This window comes from Pyxicephalus adspersus, chromosome 2 (assembly GCF_032062135.1).
Source record: "Pyxicephalus adspersus chromosome 2, UCB_Pads_2.0, whole genome shotgun sequence".
Classification (NCBI taxonomy): Eukaryota; Metazoa; Chordata; class Amphibia; order Anura; family Pyxicephalidae; genus Pyxicephalus; species Pyxicephalus adspersus.
In genome coordinates this window covers 132,069,648-132,086,201 of record NC_092859.1, presented here as the reverse complement: position 1 = coordinate 132,086,201, position 16,554 = coordinate 132,069,648, and the positions used below count along the sequence as shown (strand labels likewise).

Below are 16,554 nucleotides of genomic sequence, written 5' to 3'. Positions count from 1 at the left end.
CTTTTTTACGAACGATTTTTTGCCCAATCGATCGTTCGTCGTTCGATTGGAACGATAAAAATTGGAAGTGTGTACGCACCTTAAGGCTGCTTTTAAAAACATATGGTAATGTTCCTATTGCGTTTATATGGGTTTTTAAGCACTTTTATTAGCTTGCTTTTAAAATGCTGGAAAACGCCTATGCTGCGTTTTTTCGTGTTTTCCAGTGTTTTTAATGTGTTTATGTATTAAGTGCATAAAAACGCTGGTAAAAGTCCCATTGAAGTCAATGGCGGTGTTTTTTCTGCGTTTTCCAGCTTTAGCCCAGCGTTTTAATTTTTTAACTGTTGCAAGCAATGTTTAAGATAAAGCTCATAAACGTACCTCAAGGAAACGTCCTGGTGTGAATTAGCCCGTTGGAATGCATGAGCACATGTCCGTGCAGACTAAGCCTTAAGAGAACCAAACTTGTTGGAGATGAGCTTCTGGCAAGTATGTACAGCATATTATGGCAAGATTATGGCATGTACTTACCTTTTGCTGTTACCCTGCAGTGATGACAACTGTTTTGTTTTGTTTTTTTAAATCTATGTGGTGTGTCTCTAGACTTCCAAATTACTTGTAAAAATTACAAAACAAACTGTAATAAAATCTAAATAAATGTCAAAGCAATATCTGAAAAAGTCTTTTATTTTGCTTCTAGTGGGAAACTAAAACTATTCTCAAAAGTGAACCTTTTATTTTGGATGGCGGGTATGAGAATTGGCTGCTGTGTTACCCAATGTATACAACAAATGGGAAAGTATCTGTACCCAGGCGAACTCAAGCTGAAAACACACTGTTATCATGTAAGTTGAGAGACTATTTTTTTCTCCTCCCTGAAGAAATCATGTTCTTGGTATTTAGATTACACATCCACGTTATATGTCCTGCCTGAGTACCTGCAAACATCTTTCATGAGCACAGCTCAACTCTCTCCCCCATTTAAATAAGGGTTCAAGAGTATACCACCTGTTGCTTTGGTGTCTATGGATTACAAAGAACTCAGATTAAAGTCCAGTTCTTTTTGATTTATTGAACTTTAAGTTCGTCATATTGAACTTCATCATTAGTGGTTCTACCTGCCATGCTGAACCCACTTGCTGTATGTTCTTATTCACTTAGATTCCACCTTTGTAACCTGAATAACACTGTGCCACTTTTCTTCAAACTGTTCAGTCCCATGTTGCATTTTCAAAAAATCTCTCTTTACGGGTAGAGTGACTCGGCAAAGAATAGTGCACTAAAAACGGCAGGATATACCATCAAATTTAAGAAAAATATTTATTTAATGATTTATTTTGAAATTATTCCTTACTGGTAAATGTATGATTTGAAGGTTTACTGTGGCATGCACCGATGGTTAGCTGGTTTTAGGAGAACTAAAATGTACCCGGAAAGCTTTCTACCCACCATCAAGCAACCACAACTAGGCTTAAACATTTTCAGGACATACAAGATCTTTTAACCACCTGGGCGTTTCACTGATGTCTAGATTTCTGTACCAAAAGCAGTACACAGTTTTTCATGAATTTTTTTTATTTAAATTGTAGACCTGTAACTTACAGAAATATGTCCGAACAAGGGTCTAGTAGATATTATGAATATAAAAAAAGTTTGAAACACACAATCATGTAAAAAAAAAAAAAAAAATTTACTTTTAATAAAATTAAATAAAAAACACAAAAATCAGCTTAATCAAGAATACATAAATCAAAAATACTGAAAATGCAATAATTCTGTATATTGTATAGTAAAATATTTTTCTAAAACACCTTACTAGTGTGGTAAATTTTAAAACAACGTCACATACCTATAGACAAAACCCCATAAATATATTTTGTATTATTTTGTATTGGATTGGATACAGGACTTTGTATTGAATCCAATACAAAATATTTGAATTTCCCGCTACGATCCCCGTCGACGGGCGTATGCACTGACATCATCAGAAATCGCCGAGGGACGCGTACGCAAAGGCCGGGTGTTCTAATTCTTTCTGTACTTCCAGGCAAAAAGTGTTACATTTTTTGCATGGAATTTTATTTTAGATTGTAGGCTGTAATTCACCAAATTACTCAATAATTATATAAAGATTTCTTTGTATTGGACTCAATACAGCTTTTTTTGTATTGAGTTCAATGCAAAGTTATTTGAATTTCCTGCTCCGCCTCTCGCCCGCACCGACGCATGCAGCGACGTCACCGAGAAACCCCGGAGATCGTCACTGCACACGCCGGATGAAGAAAGAAGAGAGAAGACGTCTCCGGAGGAGCTGCGGGGACAGGGTAAGAATTTTTTTTCAGTTGTAATCCGATTGTCATACAATGTTGTATGACAATCGGATTGCAATATAACGCTTGTTTATACTTTTAGCTACCCCAACCTTGGTTCGGGGTAAACGATTGTAGCAAGTTTACTTACCCCGAACCAAGGTCCGGCTAACCGCCCGGGTGGTTAATTAATGTGGCAAAACAAATTCAACTGCAGTGTACAGTTTTGCAATTTTAGTAAACACTTGCCCTGTTTTTCTGCTCTTAACCTGCAAAAGGTCAGCAGGTTCTGAAATGCTGCTTCAAACATGCCTGCCAGCATCAATGACTTCTTCATAGTAAAAGGCATTTGGATAACATATCTTCCCAATTCTAATATTTAGTCAACCAACCAAACTTCTAAACAGCTGAAGTTCTTGTAAAATTCAGTATAAAAAAAAAAGTGTAAACCGATAACTCTCTGTGGTCTATACCTTTACAGAAAGAGAGGTTATAGCGATTGGGGGAATGTTTTCCTTTTAATCCATAGGAAATAAAGTAGCTAAAAATGACTTGCATCATGTTTCAGTACATTTAATTTTGCAGGCATAAAAAACATGGAGTGATGTGCACAAATGTCATAGTAATAATATTTTGCTTTAAGTATATGTTCTGTTAGCCTGCCTACTTCCTGAAAATTCCCTCAGAGTTCACCCAAAAGCAGGTCCTAGGAATATCCAAGTAGACAGTGGCACTTTGGCACAACTAATGCTGACCAGGTCAGGATATTACATTCCTTCATGGCTACATGGCAAATACATTAACAAAATTCCCGATTGTGACTCGGGGTGGATTTTCCATGCAAAAATAGGTATTCCCGAGTCACACTCAGGGTACCTAAAAACATAATAAAACCCCACTTACCTTGCTCCGTCGGTGTCCCTCGTTGTCCTGCAGGTCCTGGGGACACGTCCTCCTCCTCGGATCTTCAGCCACCTAATGCAGAGACGATCTCCGGGGTTTCCCGGTGCGGACGGGAGGATCAGCTGGAAATTCAAATAATTTTGTATTGGATTCAACACAAATTAGCTGTTTTGAGTCCAATACAAAGAAATTTTCATATAATATTAATAATTATAATATATATGCTTCTGTACACTTACATTACATGTTTAACTATTTTTTTATGTTTAACAGATTTTTTTTATCATTACATTTTTTAACTATTGGACATATTTCAATGAGTTATGACTAAGAAATATAGGCCTACTATGTAAAATAAATTTCCATGCAAAAAATTGTACCGCTTTTTGCATTGAAATACGGACAGAATTAGACGCTAGGGAGGTTAAACAGGAGTATATTAAAGTAGAGAACTTGCTATTCTGAGAATTTAGCCTGTAAGCTGAGCTGCTTTGGATGGCTAGTTCTGTGAGTATGTTAATGGAATGTGATATTCAGTTTGTCTCTGTTACCCTGTACTCATATTAAAGTATTATTTTGCTTTTTTTGTAGTAAATTTCAGCTACCCCTCTTTGGAAGAGCCTCCACCTCTGCCAGCACCTTCTCCACCTATGCCAGTTAATCGAGCGCCTTCACCTTCCATCCAAGTTGAACCTTTATCTATACAAGTCCCTCAGGTTACCCAAGTACCTGGTGTCACAAAAGAGGAAAACATGAAAGCTAAATTGGAGAAAATTGAAGAACCTGTTGCTGTAATACAGAAGCCAGAGCCTGCCCCCCAAGTCCAGCCATCGGAATCTGCAAAACCTATACCACATGTGAGCATTATAAGACTTGTTAAATATGCTTTTGCAAGACTTAAAAAAAAAAAAAAAAAAAAAAAAGATTGGGGAACCAATATGGTAGGCCATAGTGTTAGGTGTTGTTTAATTTTGGGAAAGGTTGTAAGATTGCACCATAGTAACACTGAAAATTTTTTTTTAATTTGCCAATAGAAATATTGCATTTTAAATCAGTAAACGCTCAGTGCACAACCAAAAAATTTTTTTAAGCTGGCTGGGAATAAATTGTAGGCCAGTGGAAGCTCCTAAATTGTGACCCAACTCATGAGTAACCACCCAAAAACAGCCAGGTAGCTGCTGAAATGAGCCAGGTGGTGCGCCCAGCTAAAAGGCGCTGGGGAGATAACGGACACTTTTTCTTTTGTCAATGGAAGACGATGTTGGCTGGCCCTTTTTAAAAGTACTTGGTAGCACCCTAAAACCTGTCGGCAAATTAACAAATCTACATATACACATACAATAAATATGCAAATAATGCCTTTTATCATTAAAAGGCAGTCCTAGTCAAGCTCTGTTCTGGTGCCAGACTAGGCTCAAAGAGAATTTGTCACCAGTCTGCTGTAGGCAGCAGAAAGCTGTCCTTCAACAAAGTTTTAGGCAATCAAAAAGTTAGAGGTGGCATTGGAGAGTTGATTTCTATAAAATAATACATGTTAACATAGCTAAATGCTCTACTGCCCTAGGATTTCCTTAATTGTGTAATCTAAGGCTCATCATTAATTTAACTGATAGATGCCAACTGTGGATAATGAAGGAAGAAAAATTACAGCAAACTAATTAAGAAAAAGATCACAAAGGCATTGTCGGAGAAAGTTTTGTGATATCTGCACATTACCTAGCAAGCATGGGTGCAACATGAAAAACTATATATTTTATTCTTGTATTTTATGTATTTTACTGCCTTTATGAAAATAACTGCTTGTCCTAATAGTTTTTCTTCTGTGATGTAGTTTGATCGTACAAAGAAACCTTCAGTGGTGATTAACGAAAGTCCCAAAAAACTGAAACCTGAGGTCAAAGACACTAAAACTGCAATAAATGGTAAAGTTATTCCTGATCGTTCCACAAAGCCAGCACTGACCACCAAACCCTCCAAGGCAGAAGTGGATAATAATACTCCAGAAAAGAAAGAAAAGGAAAGGACTGTGGAAGAACTAAGGGATGATGGTGCATCAAATGAAAAAGAAACAACTAGAAGTGTTATTGGGGAGCCTGATCAGGATTCCCCTCAAAAGAAACCTGAACAAGAGAATAGGAAGCAGAGTGTGACTGAGAAAGACAGGAAGGAAGTAAAAGGTCTGGGTGCAGACCAAAAAGATTCTGGTGAACAGAAGAAAGAAGTGACCTTATCACCCATTTTAAAGAAGGTGAGATTGTGTCTTGCTTATACTTATACTGCAGGAAAGTTGAATTCATTCCCCTGCTATGCTTTTGAATGCCTGGCAGTTAATCACTCACATCCATACAGCCCTTATAGACCTTATGGGCCTGTTTAGTAATGGCAAAGCTATCACTGAATAAAGGTAAGACTTGAGGGTGGAAGAACTAAGATTTGTTCTGGCAATGTTGTCATGTGAAAAAGTTATTTTTTTCTCTATATAATAAAAATAAAATCAAAATGATCTTTTTTTTTTTCTATTTGACCAGTGCTAGATTAAACACAAAAGTAATTTAGAAATAGTAAAAAGTGTAATTTTTTTTTATATTTTGTCCTGGTAAAATGACACCGAAAAGTCCAGAAACCCACTAGTTGTGGTGTTATGCAACACTGACAAACAACTTAAAATACAAAAAAAAATGCTAAAAAATAATAGGAATGAAAAGGGTTACCTAAGCAAATAATAAGGGGTTGATCATAAATACATTTTAATTAAAAATAGCTTTACCTGTAAGGTTGCTGTTTTTCCAATATTTCATCTTAGGACTAGGGGAACAGAAGAACAAATCTGTTTTTCTGAAGTTTAACTTTTAAAGGGTTTTAGAACATTACCCTGAAACAGTGTAGATAACTTCTCTAAATTTAAGGACTCCTAGTTTCAGAACATTGTACAGAGATGGTGGCAGAGGATTGATATGCCAGTTGTCTGGTTAGCTCAATTTGATGGCTGTATTCTACCGAAATGTACTTTAATCTGTCAGATATTGCCAGTATTGTATACACTGATGTATTTTGATGTTAATTTTCTCTGTGCACATCATGCTGCTGTTAAATAACAGAAAAATCAATGTAACTTTACAGACTGAAGCAAAGAAGAACATCCGCGATGACAAAGCTGATGTAATTACAAAAGAAATAAATGAAGATGATAGGCCTAAAGTGAGTATTATTTTTAGCATATTTTTTTAATTTATATTTGTCAGTTTAGTTAATGTGAAAAAAATATCTGCAGTAGCTCTTATCAGTCAACACTATGGCTGACCATTCTGAACATGGAAAACGCCAACTTTATTTTGGAAGTTCCCCGCTCTCCTCTGTCATCAATCTTCATTTTTCCTGGCCTATCACTTTGCTGCCTCTTTCACTTATAAAAATGTGTAAAAGAAGGAAGGGGGATGGGCACGCTATTTGAACAGCGGCATTCTCCTGTAGCACATAAGAACAACTACTGCAATTTGTGTCTTCACTTCTAAAGTGTTGACGCTATATAAATCCTGTTTATTAATAATTATAATAATAATAATAAAGTGGAAGACTTAAGAAAACCTATTTTTAAGCAATGAATAAAATATTAACTAGTAGCCAACCCTGCAAGTTACCCTTTATTTTAATTTACAAATATCTTAATTTAGAGGGAGCCATTGATGCGAGCTCGAAGTGAAGAGATGGGAAGAACTGTACCTGGAATGCCAGAAGGTTGGGTCAAGGTAACACTTTTGTGTTTATTTGCATGCAAAGAACATGTCTGGTATAGTTTTGTATCATTAGTTGCTAATGCCAGTTTGTTATCCCTTGCAGTTTCTTGAACCTGTGACTGGCACATACCGGTATTATCATTCTCCAACTCACACTGTTCACATGTATCCACCTGAAATGGCTCCAACATCTACTTCTACAACCACTCCAGTTCAGAAAGTCAAGCCTCAAGTGTACACAGACATAGAAAAGGAGCAAACTAAGTTAAAAAGATCTTACTCTTCACCAGATTTAACCCAGGCTATAAAGGATGAAGAGAAGAGGAAGCCAACTCCTCTAATTAACCGTGAAAATAAGTAAGAAAAACAAATCTGTCACTCTGTCTTTCTCTCTTTATTATAAATCTGTATAAAGAACAATGTTATAATGGTTTTTTTTTTCTTTTAGACCAACAACTCACACTAAAACTGAAATCACAAAGTTGTCTGCATCTAAGATCCGCAGCTTGAATCCTGTGTTTGGAGGTGCTGGTCCAGCTCTCACCGGCCTTCGGAATCTCGGAAATACTTGTTATATGAATTCCATATTACAGTGTCTGTGCAACACTCCACACTTAGCAGAGTACTTCCACAAGAACTATTACCAAGCAGACATAAATAGGTAATTTATGCAAAAAAGTGTATGTATATAAAAAATGAATGCATGATGAAACCTAGGAAAGAATAAGAAAATGAATGTGTGATGTGTACTTTACCATGTGACAATAGGAATGCATAAGCCCTTTTGGCTATAGTGTCATACAACCTTTTGTAAATGGAAAGAAGCAGGAGAAATGTTTATTTAAATAGCAACAGTGTTCCTGGTTGTTCAAATATTTTCCAGTTATTGATCGCTGTCGGCATATAATGATTGAAATGCATATTTACTGAAATGCGAATTTACTGCAAATTCGCTTGTATTAGATCTTCAATGTAATTTTAATAAGAAATGTTATTTTACAGATCTAATCTTCTGGGCCATAAAGGTGAAGTGGCGGAAGAATTTGGAATTGTAATGAAAGCTCTATGGACTGGTCAATACAAATATATAAGCCCTAGAGATTTCAAAGTAACGATTGGGAAGATTAATGATCAATTTGCTGGGTACAGCCAGCAAGACTCTCAGGAGTTGCTCCTCTTCCTAATGGATGGGCTGCATGAGGATCTCAATAAGGTAATGTGCTATCGATTTAAATTGTGTGTACTACTTCCATTTGGAAAAAAGGGTTTTTAATTTTTGTTTGATCAGCTCCTTTTCTGGCACTGCAGCAGCAGGGTTTGTCCATAGTATTCATTATTGTACTGCTATCAGTGGTTTCCTAAACCCCACCTGGGGTGAGGAATTCAATCTAATGTTCCTCGTGACATGTACAATAACTTAACCCTTTTTAGTATAAATGCTCTGAAAACAACTCTGTGGTATAATTACCTCTGCTTGGGAACCTGAGCCCCACAACACATGTGCATGGCCCTTTTTCTTGATTCATAGTCAACTATTATGGATTTATAGTGTAAACGTAATATCATTCAAAAAATACCACAGTGGGAAAATTGCATAGTGTATGCCTAGCTTTATGCATAGAAAATCCTTATCTGCAGCTCGCAGAATCTGAAGTTGTCTGACAAAAGCAATCTGGTGATACAGTCATTTATTTTTCCTAGCTTTAAACATGAACTATTCAGACTGCATGTGGATTCCTGTAGTTTTGATGGTTGATAATAATTTAAAGAAATGATGAGTAACCAACCATTTTCCAGCTGTGATTATTCTAACTCTAACTATCTAACTTATAACATGAAACTAGCCAGGTTTTTTTCCCCGCCACCACTATATGTTCTCCAGTATTTTATATTATGGTAACAAGTTGTATATTACCTAAACAGCACAACCTAAATTTTGTTTCTACTTTCCATTTTATGTGTCCATTGATGATCCCTTTAGAGAGTAAGTAAGCCAAGTCATTGGTGTATGTTTAAAAAAACCCATTTGTCTTGTTTTACAATATAGGTGTGTTTTCATATTTTGTGAAGGAGTGAAGCTGTTTGCTGTGCTTTTTAGACTATCCTCTCCATTGTGTTACCATTAATTAGTGTGTGTTTGTCTTGGTTACACATTGTATATCTGTTTTGTGTAATAAGATAAACTCAACTCCTTACTCTAAAGGAGAAATATCAACAGGCAAAGTCGACCTGCACCCCTCCAATTTCTCAAACTATTGGCACATAAATATCAGATGAACCCGTAGAAGGTACGTTATACCTGCCATCATCATCATTAACCAAAAATCCCTGTTCTGGATACTTAAAACAGTTTCATTTTTTTTTTTATTCGTATTGAGGTTTAAAAAAGCAACCCAAGGTCAATACCCCTACCCTATAGGGGGACTTCAAGGACTAATAAGGTCATTCACTTTTGGACAGTGGAGCATCCTGTCTCTATGGTCAGGCTACTAGTACCTAAGTAAAACTAGTTTCAGGAAGGTGTTTAAAATGATTGCTGGATTCTAAAATTTTGTCAGATTGGGTTTACGTGTCATTAGAATTGAGTGACGAATTAAAGTCAAAGCTTTTTTTTTTTTTTTTTCTTCATTTTGTATAGAGTTTGGTAAGGTTTTAAACTTTTTGTCATTTTTTTTTTCCAGTCCCCCAGGAAGGACACAACTGATAAAAAAAAAAAATGTTTTTTAACTCTAGCACCGAAACTCCTTCAGCTTTAATTGCTGAACTTGACCCTGCTTTCCTTATGTCACAGAGTGTTGTCTGCAGCGATATGCGATCTGGAATTTATGATTGGTTCATAAAGAGCAGGTGCAGTGTGGATAGAACTCTGTGGAGTCCTGCTTATTACAGTATGTGCTCTCTTATGCCACTGGGAACAAATTAAGATAGCATCTGTGCTCTCTGTGGTCTATTTGAGAGCATAGTACATAGGGATGGAGGAACCCAGAGGGTTTTTTTTATTTTTTATTTCAATTTTCAAAGCTATTAAACAAACATAACAGACATAATAACATAGGATTCCAGGATAAATAAAAGCCAATCCTGAGCAATATGAACTGTATAAATAATCCTCATTATGCATAAAAACAGAAAAAGGGAGAGGGTAGAACCAACAGACAAAGGGAAAGAACATAGGGGATAGTAAAGGTAGAGTTAGGGAAAGGGTTTTGGGTTTTGTACGTTCATGTAATACAGTTTTATAGCTTGCAAGTACCTTATTCAGTCCAATTGTCAGGGGGTATCCCCGTATGCTCATGAATTAGTACTTGGTGCAAATTGCTCTACTATGGTATCACTACACATAATCCAGGATCTTTGTAGGAACAATCTCAGTAGCTGAATATAGGCTGCAGTTCTGCTTCTTTATATTAATGAATCAAAAAAGTTTAGTTTTTCATGAGATTATAAAGAAAGTGCTCCAGTTTTCAAGTAGGGTAAGAAGTGAGGTAAGAAGAGTATATCTGGTACTGTGCTGATGTAGTAAAATTCAAATTGGGTTGTCATTGGGGGAAAACTTTTTTGACAAACTCAGAATTTATGTAAAGCTAGCAGTTGTTATCTGTATAAGTTAAACCCTGGGAACAAAAATTATTTATTGACTTTTTGTGTACACTAAATGTCCTTACAAACTCTGTTATAATCTTAATAAAGAAGCAAGGAAATATCCAGTTTGATGTAGGTAGCCAAAGCTGTGGATGGAGCTTAGCAATACAGGCTGCCTGCAGAAAACTACAAGCGGTGAGGTGAACTCAAGACCTGTTACTCTGCACAAAGAGAGAAAGCTGCAATGACCAGAAGCTTGTGCTCAGGAGAAGGAAGACATACACAGGGTTCTATTTTTTAAAGCAGTAAATCTTGACGTTTGTCAAACATTCATTTGTGGAGAACTTTCCATATCCATGTGTTTTCAGTGATTAATGCTGTGCTAGAAAATGTTTGAATGTTAGATTCACCGATATATAAAAGACTCTAAAGGTTCTAGTAAGAATACACATACCTTTTGTATTTAGACAATAATTGTTTAGCCTAGAGTTCAACTTTAGGAAACCGACATTACAAGGTACCCCAAAAAGTTTATCACTGTGCTTTTGTGTATAATTGGCATTACATTTGTAAGAGCTCTTCGGTGTGTTCAGGGTAAAAAGGTGCTAGATCACTGTCACTGATGTCTATAATAGGAGAACGATGCTATAATGCTATAATGTACAGCGATGCTAAACGGTTTTCACATGAATGTTCCTATATAATCACACCTGTCATTTTCTTATGGTGCTTCTGTTTCTAGAAAACAATGTAAAAGGTAACTTGTGGAATGATAAAAATCTTAATTGCAGGCGGATAACCGTAAAAGACACAAGGAAGAAAACAACGACCATTTAAGTGATCCTCAGGCTGCGGATTCAGCTTGGATCAAACACAAGCAACTTAATGAGTCTATCATTGTGGCACTTTTCCAGGGTCAGTTTAAGTCAACTGTCCAGTGTCTAACATGCCATAAAAAATCCAGAACCTTTGAAGCATTTATGTACTTGTCACTGCCACTACCAACGAGCAAATGTTCCCTTCAGGTACTTTCTAAATGCTATATATTTATATTCCTTTCTTTTTGTTTGTATCCTATTGTTTCTCTAAAACATACTTTACACTTTACCTAACTTGAAACCTATTTATTTTTCTCTTCCAAATAAAATGTATTCAGTCAGATCAGTGAGGTTATCAAATTTATAAAGATTTTTTGTAGGTTTTGTTTCCTTTAAAACTGATCTAAATACTAACATTAAAAATTTCCAGACAGGTCCATTATTGCAGAAAGGACACAAAGGCTGTCCTTTCTGCCTTAAAGCAACCTTACCTGCCTGATCACAATTTTTTAAATACACTCACCTGTCCCTATTCTGCCACAAGTGCCGCTATCTTCTGCTCTTTGAGGTTCCTAATTTTGACCCATCTTAATTGGCTTGGCCAGGATGATTTCTCTTTCTGTGACCCTGGCACCAGTTAACTATTTTTAGACTGCTTTAGGGAGGTACAAACCAGTGCATATATTGAATACACAATGGGACCTGCCGATTTGGAGCTCTGGCTTAATTGTATAGTGGTTGTTTGTATTGCACAGATCCTTGAGCTTCCGTTTTTCCTACTTCTAACACATCACCTTCATGAACACACTGTTCATTTGATGCGAAACTTATTTCACTTGATAGGTTCCATTGCAACAAGATAATCAATGTTAGTTACTTTCCATGTTAGTGGTTTCAGTGTTTTGGCTGACCATGTTGTTGCTGTAGTTCCTTGAATGCAATGAGCAGAGTTTGAACAATTTATCACCACTTAAGAGTAATTGGTAATAATACTTTTTTTTCCAGGAGTGCCTTAAGTCATTTTCCAAGGAAGAGAAACTCACAGATAATAATAGAGTCTACTGCAGCAATTGTAAAACTCGAAGAGATTCTACAAAGAAAATAGAAATTTGGAAACTCCCACCCGTCCTCCTGGTGCACTTAAAACGGTAAGTCTCTCATCATCTAATTTGTTTTTTTTGTAAGGGGGAGATTATTCTGTAATACACTTATTTACTTTCAATGGTGTGTCTCTAGATTTTCCTATGAGGGCAGGTGGAAGCAAAAACTTCAGACCTATGTGGATTTTCCTTTGGAACACCTTGACCTGTCACAGTATGTTATAGGACCCAAGACATTTAAGAAGTACAATTTATTTGGAGTATCCGTAAGTATCTGTTGCTTGGCAAACTAATTAGGTATTTTTAGATTTAGAACAACATTGTTTTTGCTTCTGTTCATATTGAAGCCACATTGTATTGAATGTGTACAGAGCATGTAATATCTTCTGTGGTAAAACTGTGCAACCATTTTCATTTGTAAAGTTGCCAAATATTTTGCCATGTATATGTATATGTTACTTTCTGTATCTGGGTGGAGTAGTTGACACTATGTATCTAGTGTACCTCACTCTGCCAGAAACAGCAAGCCACTGACTCAAACTGTTGTCAGCCTTGATTTCTTATGCTCTCATTTTTTCCAGACTTAATCTGGATAGAAAATCAAGCAGCTCGCCACAATACCCATTACACTAAAGCACTATGCTACATGTTTGTACATCTAAAATGACAAACTCTTCCTAAAAAGATTATTCTGCCTTTTCCATTGATTTTTATTTTAAAGGATCTAATAAAAAATCTTTACATATATCCTATGTCATATTAAAGACGTGCATATAGACCAGTGATGTCTTGCAGTTGTCTATAATTTCCAACTGCCTGAATTGTTTGTTACCATTTTGGTAACTTTTGCTGGGTTCAGTATATTGTCATAGATAAGGATAAAGGTTTGCATCAAGCAACAAATTGCAGTCCAGCAACTAGTCTGTACTACTTCAGTGATGTTGGCAAATAGCCCTGATTAGAAAAATAATATTGCAGCCTTACCCATTAGACCCTAATTTGCATTTATCATGCTATTTTGATTAGTAATCATATGAACTTTTTTGAACCTCAATAATTTGGAGACATACTGAATAAACTGTGTATCTGTTAAGCAGACATTTTTTTGACATCATAACATTTTATTTTACACAGAATCACTATGGAGGATTGGATGGCGGACACTACACAGCGTACTGTAAAAATGCATTGAAACAGAAGTGGTATAAATTTGATGACCACGAAGTGTCTGACATCTCTGTATCATCTGTGAAGACCTCTGCTGCATATATCCTATTCTACACATCATTGGATTTTCGAGTTTCAGAGCTGACTTCATAGAGGACAGTCTGCTAAGAAATTCCCTTATTGGGTGACCAATAATTGCTAAAGGCCACATGGTTATTTTCACAGTCCAAAAGTGAGAATTCCAGTGCAGGAATAGTAATTACAGGAAAGAATCTTATTTATGAAAATGATCATATAGCCTCATTGGTTTAAGAAATAGATAGAACTGCCTTGAAAATGTACTTATTTAACCATGAATACGTCATTTTTATCTCTGTACTGGCCTTCTCCTGCCTTTTGCATATGCTTCTCTACTGTGACACAGAAGTGGTCTAAGCAAAATTGGAATGTATTTGAATCAAGGACAGCATACTTGCACATTATTGCTGTGTATATAACTATAACTATAACTGTTTTACTGTTTTTCCCTTTTCTTAGATATTCTATCTATGTATATAAAAAGTGTTACTCTACAGCTCTCGTACATAGTGTTCACTATCCTAGGATGCCTGGTCCTTTGAATATGTGTAGAATTGTGAAATGCAGTAAAATCACAGTACTCTGCAAATATACTTCTGCAGCTTAAGAAATATAATGTACTTGTCATTGTCACACGGTGGAAGCATCCAGGGTACCCCTATCATGACCATTTACATAACCGTTGTGTTTAGATTGGGGATTTTTTAAAGGCCTGACCCATCCATTTCAAAGGGCTCCTGCCCAAACCTTGAGTTAATAGAACCAACTGGCAGGCCATTGAAGAGTCAGCACTAGATTCAGCTTTTTTCACCCATTCTTGATAGACACAAGCATACACATTTGCCCCGTGTAAATGTTCATGTTTGTGCAGTGATTTGTGGACTGTATTTCAGTAGCTAGAATATACATACACAGCCAGCTACCCTTGGATCTCTAGATGGGTTTACAAACTTTTTTGACATATCTTATAAACCTGCTATGATTCAAATACTTTAGTAATGCACTCCATAAGCCTAAAACTACAATGCACTGCTTGTTAATGGATATCCAGCCTTTTCACAAATCTTTATTCAGCTCATGAAAACTGATGAAACCTACTTGTGCACCCTACATGCACTTCATATAACACAAGAAACCTTGTGTGCATAACATTGCAAAGAAAAGATATGACAAGCTTTTTGTTGGTGACTCATCAGGAAGAGTGGTGAGGTGACTGGACTGGCTTTAAAGTACTTTTATCATTTGATCTCATTGTGCTATATTACTATAGCAGTGTTTCTCAACCAGGGTTCCTCTAAAGGTTGCTAGGAGTTCCTTGAAATTTTTTGTGACTCTCAGGTTAGTCTAAGTGACACCAATGAACTTTTTGGCTATCTGTAAGAGTAATATTCTTGCCACTGAGGTATTGTTCACAATGACCACCTCACTAATATACTGTGAATTGAGTAATTATAACAAGTTCACTGAGGACCTGAAATTTGTTTTTCAAGGGTTGAAAAGGTGGTGTACACATAGTCAGGGCACAGATTTACTTGTCTCAGCCGCCTTTTTTCCATTACTCAGAAATGCTTATTAAACATAAAAAAAAGATCAACATAAACGAGTATTTGAAATGCTGCACCATATCCAAAAACTAACCAATAATCAATCAGCAGCTACAAACTTATCCTGGATCAAGAAGCAGTTGCAATCTGTTAGTAGTCACAACTTTGGACTTTACAATGTGCAGCAGACAAGTACACCTTAACCAGATCCAGTTGCTGACCTCTGGAGAGGACTGCCTCACTATTTGGAGATTTTTTTTTCAACTTCTATGCACTTCATGTCTGAGATTTTTTTTCTATACAGTAATTTAGTTTCTATGGGCCCATTTTTACTTTTGAGTCTTCTAGTTATGTCCTGATTTCAATAAAGCATAAATCATTTTTTTTTTTTTTTTTTTGTGTGTTTGTGTTTGCCATCCATTTAGTTGAAAAGCATCCTTCTCTGTATCTTGAAAAGGAAATAATTGAAGGATGTGTTCATAGTGTCCACTCAAAGCCAATTTTGAGTTGGGCATGAGTTCCCTGAACTGTACAATATGATCGCTATGAGAGGTTTCTACTTTTTCTATTCAATTTGTAATTTACTTTATATCAAAGAATGAAAAGGTAGATTATAAACATCCACAGTGGGCAAGAACACTAACTGTTCATTAGTCATGGAGACAGTCAGGACCAGAACCAGGAGATCTCTGGAGTTCATTGTCACTTCTAGATAGACTTACAATTCTTTTGTATATAGGTAAAATGCAAATATGTAAATGAGGTAGAATAGTCTGGATATTGATATCACCACTATAAACAGTTAAGTCTTACTGACCTCGTCTTGATCCTATATGGGCTGAATAAACTAGGAAAGATATTTCAATTTTGCAGGGCACTTTAAAATATATTGAACTGTTTCATTCCAATGATTTCATGCTACATGATATATTTCTTTTTTTTTTTTATTGCTAAAACTTATGCACTTAATTTTCTCTAGAAATGCATTTAATGAAATAAAGAACTAATATTTCATTCACTAATGGTACAGATTTGTTTAACCCACAAAAAAATCTTTAAACATTTCACAATGAGCGTGTTTATTTTAATAATAAGGTTCTCAGTGTTTGTTTGGAATTTGTTGGGTTTTTTTACAGGTAAATATTTGCTAATGTTTACAAAGATTCATGCTTTAGTTCACATGATGATTTATAAAAACACAAAGGACTAATGACTATTTATAATGAAGAGTGTACCACTGTAATTAACTCATCTGCACTAAAATGGAGGATACGTTTCATGTTGGTAAAAACATACCTGTTAACCAAAATGTTTTGGTTTTTTTTTTGTTTTTTTAA

General features: G+C 35.9%; 1 protein-coding gene across 1 annotated transcript in view; it reads left to right on the top strand.

The window, feature by feature from the left end:
* Positions 1-16,526, top strand: part of USP8 (ubiquitin specific peptidase 8) — a 26,244-nt gene extending 9,718 nt beyond the window's left edge. The window contains exons 8-19 of the mRNA XM_072399106.1: positions 683-827; positions 3,786-4,051; positions 5,026-5,442; positions 6,315-6,392; positions 6,866-6,940; positions 7,032-7,285; positions 7,377-7,589; positions 7,931-8,141; positions 11,302-11,535; positions 12,334-12,476; positions 12,565-12,694; positions 13,563-16,526. Coding sequence (XP_072255207.1) covers positions 683-827; positions 3,786-4,051; positions 5,026-5,442; positions 6,315-6,392; positions 6,866-6,940; positions 7,032-7,285; positions 7,377-7,589; positions 7,931-8,141; positions 11,302-11,535; positions 12,334-12,476; positions 12,565-12,694; positions 13,563-13,748 — 2,352 coding nt within the window. The 3' untranslated portion in view covers positions 13,749-16,526. The remainder of the gene's footprint in view (positions 1-682; positions 828-3,785; positions 4,052-5,025; positions 5,443-6,314; positions 6,393-6,865; positions 6,941-7,031; positions 7,286-7,376; positions 7,590-7,930; positions 8,142-11,301; positions 11,536-12,333; positions 12,477-12,564; positions 12,695-13,562) is intronic.
* Positions 16,527-16,554: the final 28 nt, after the last annotated feature.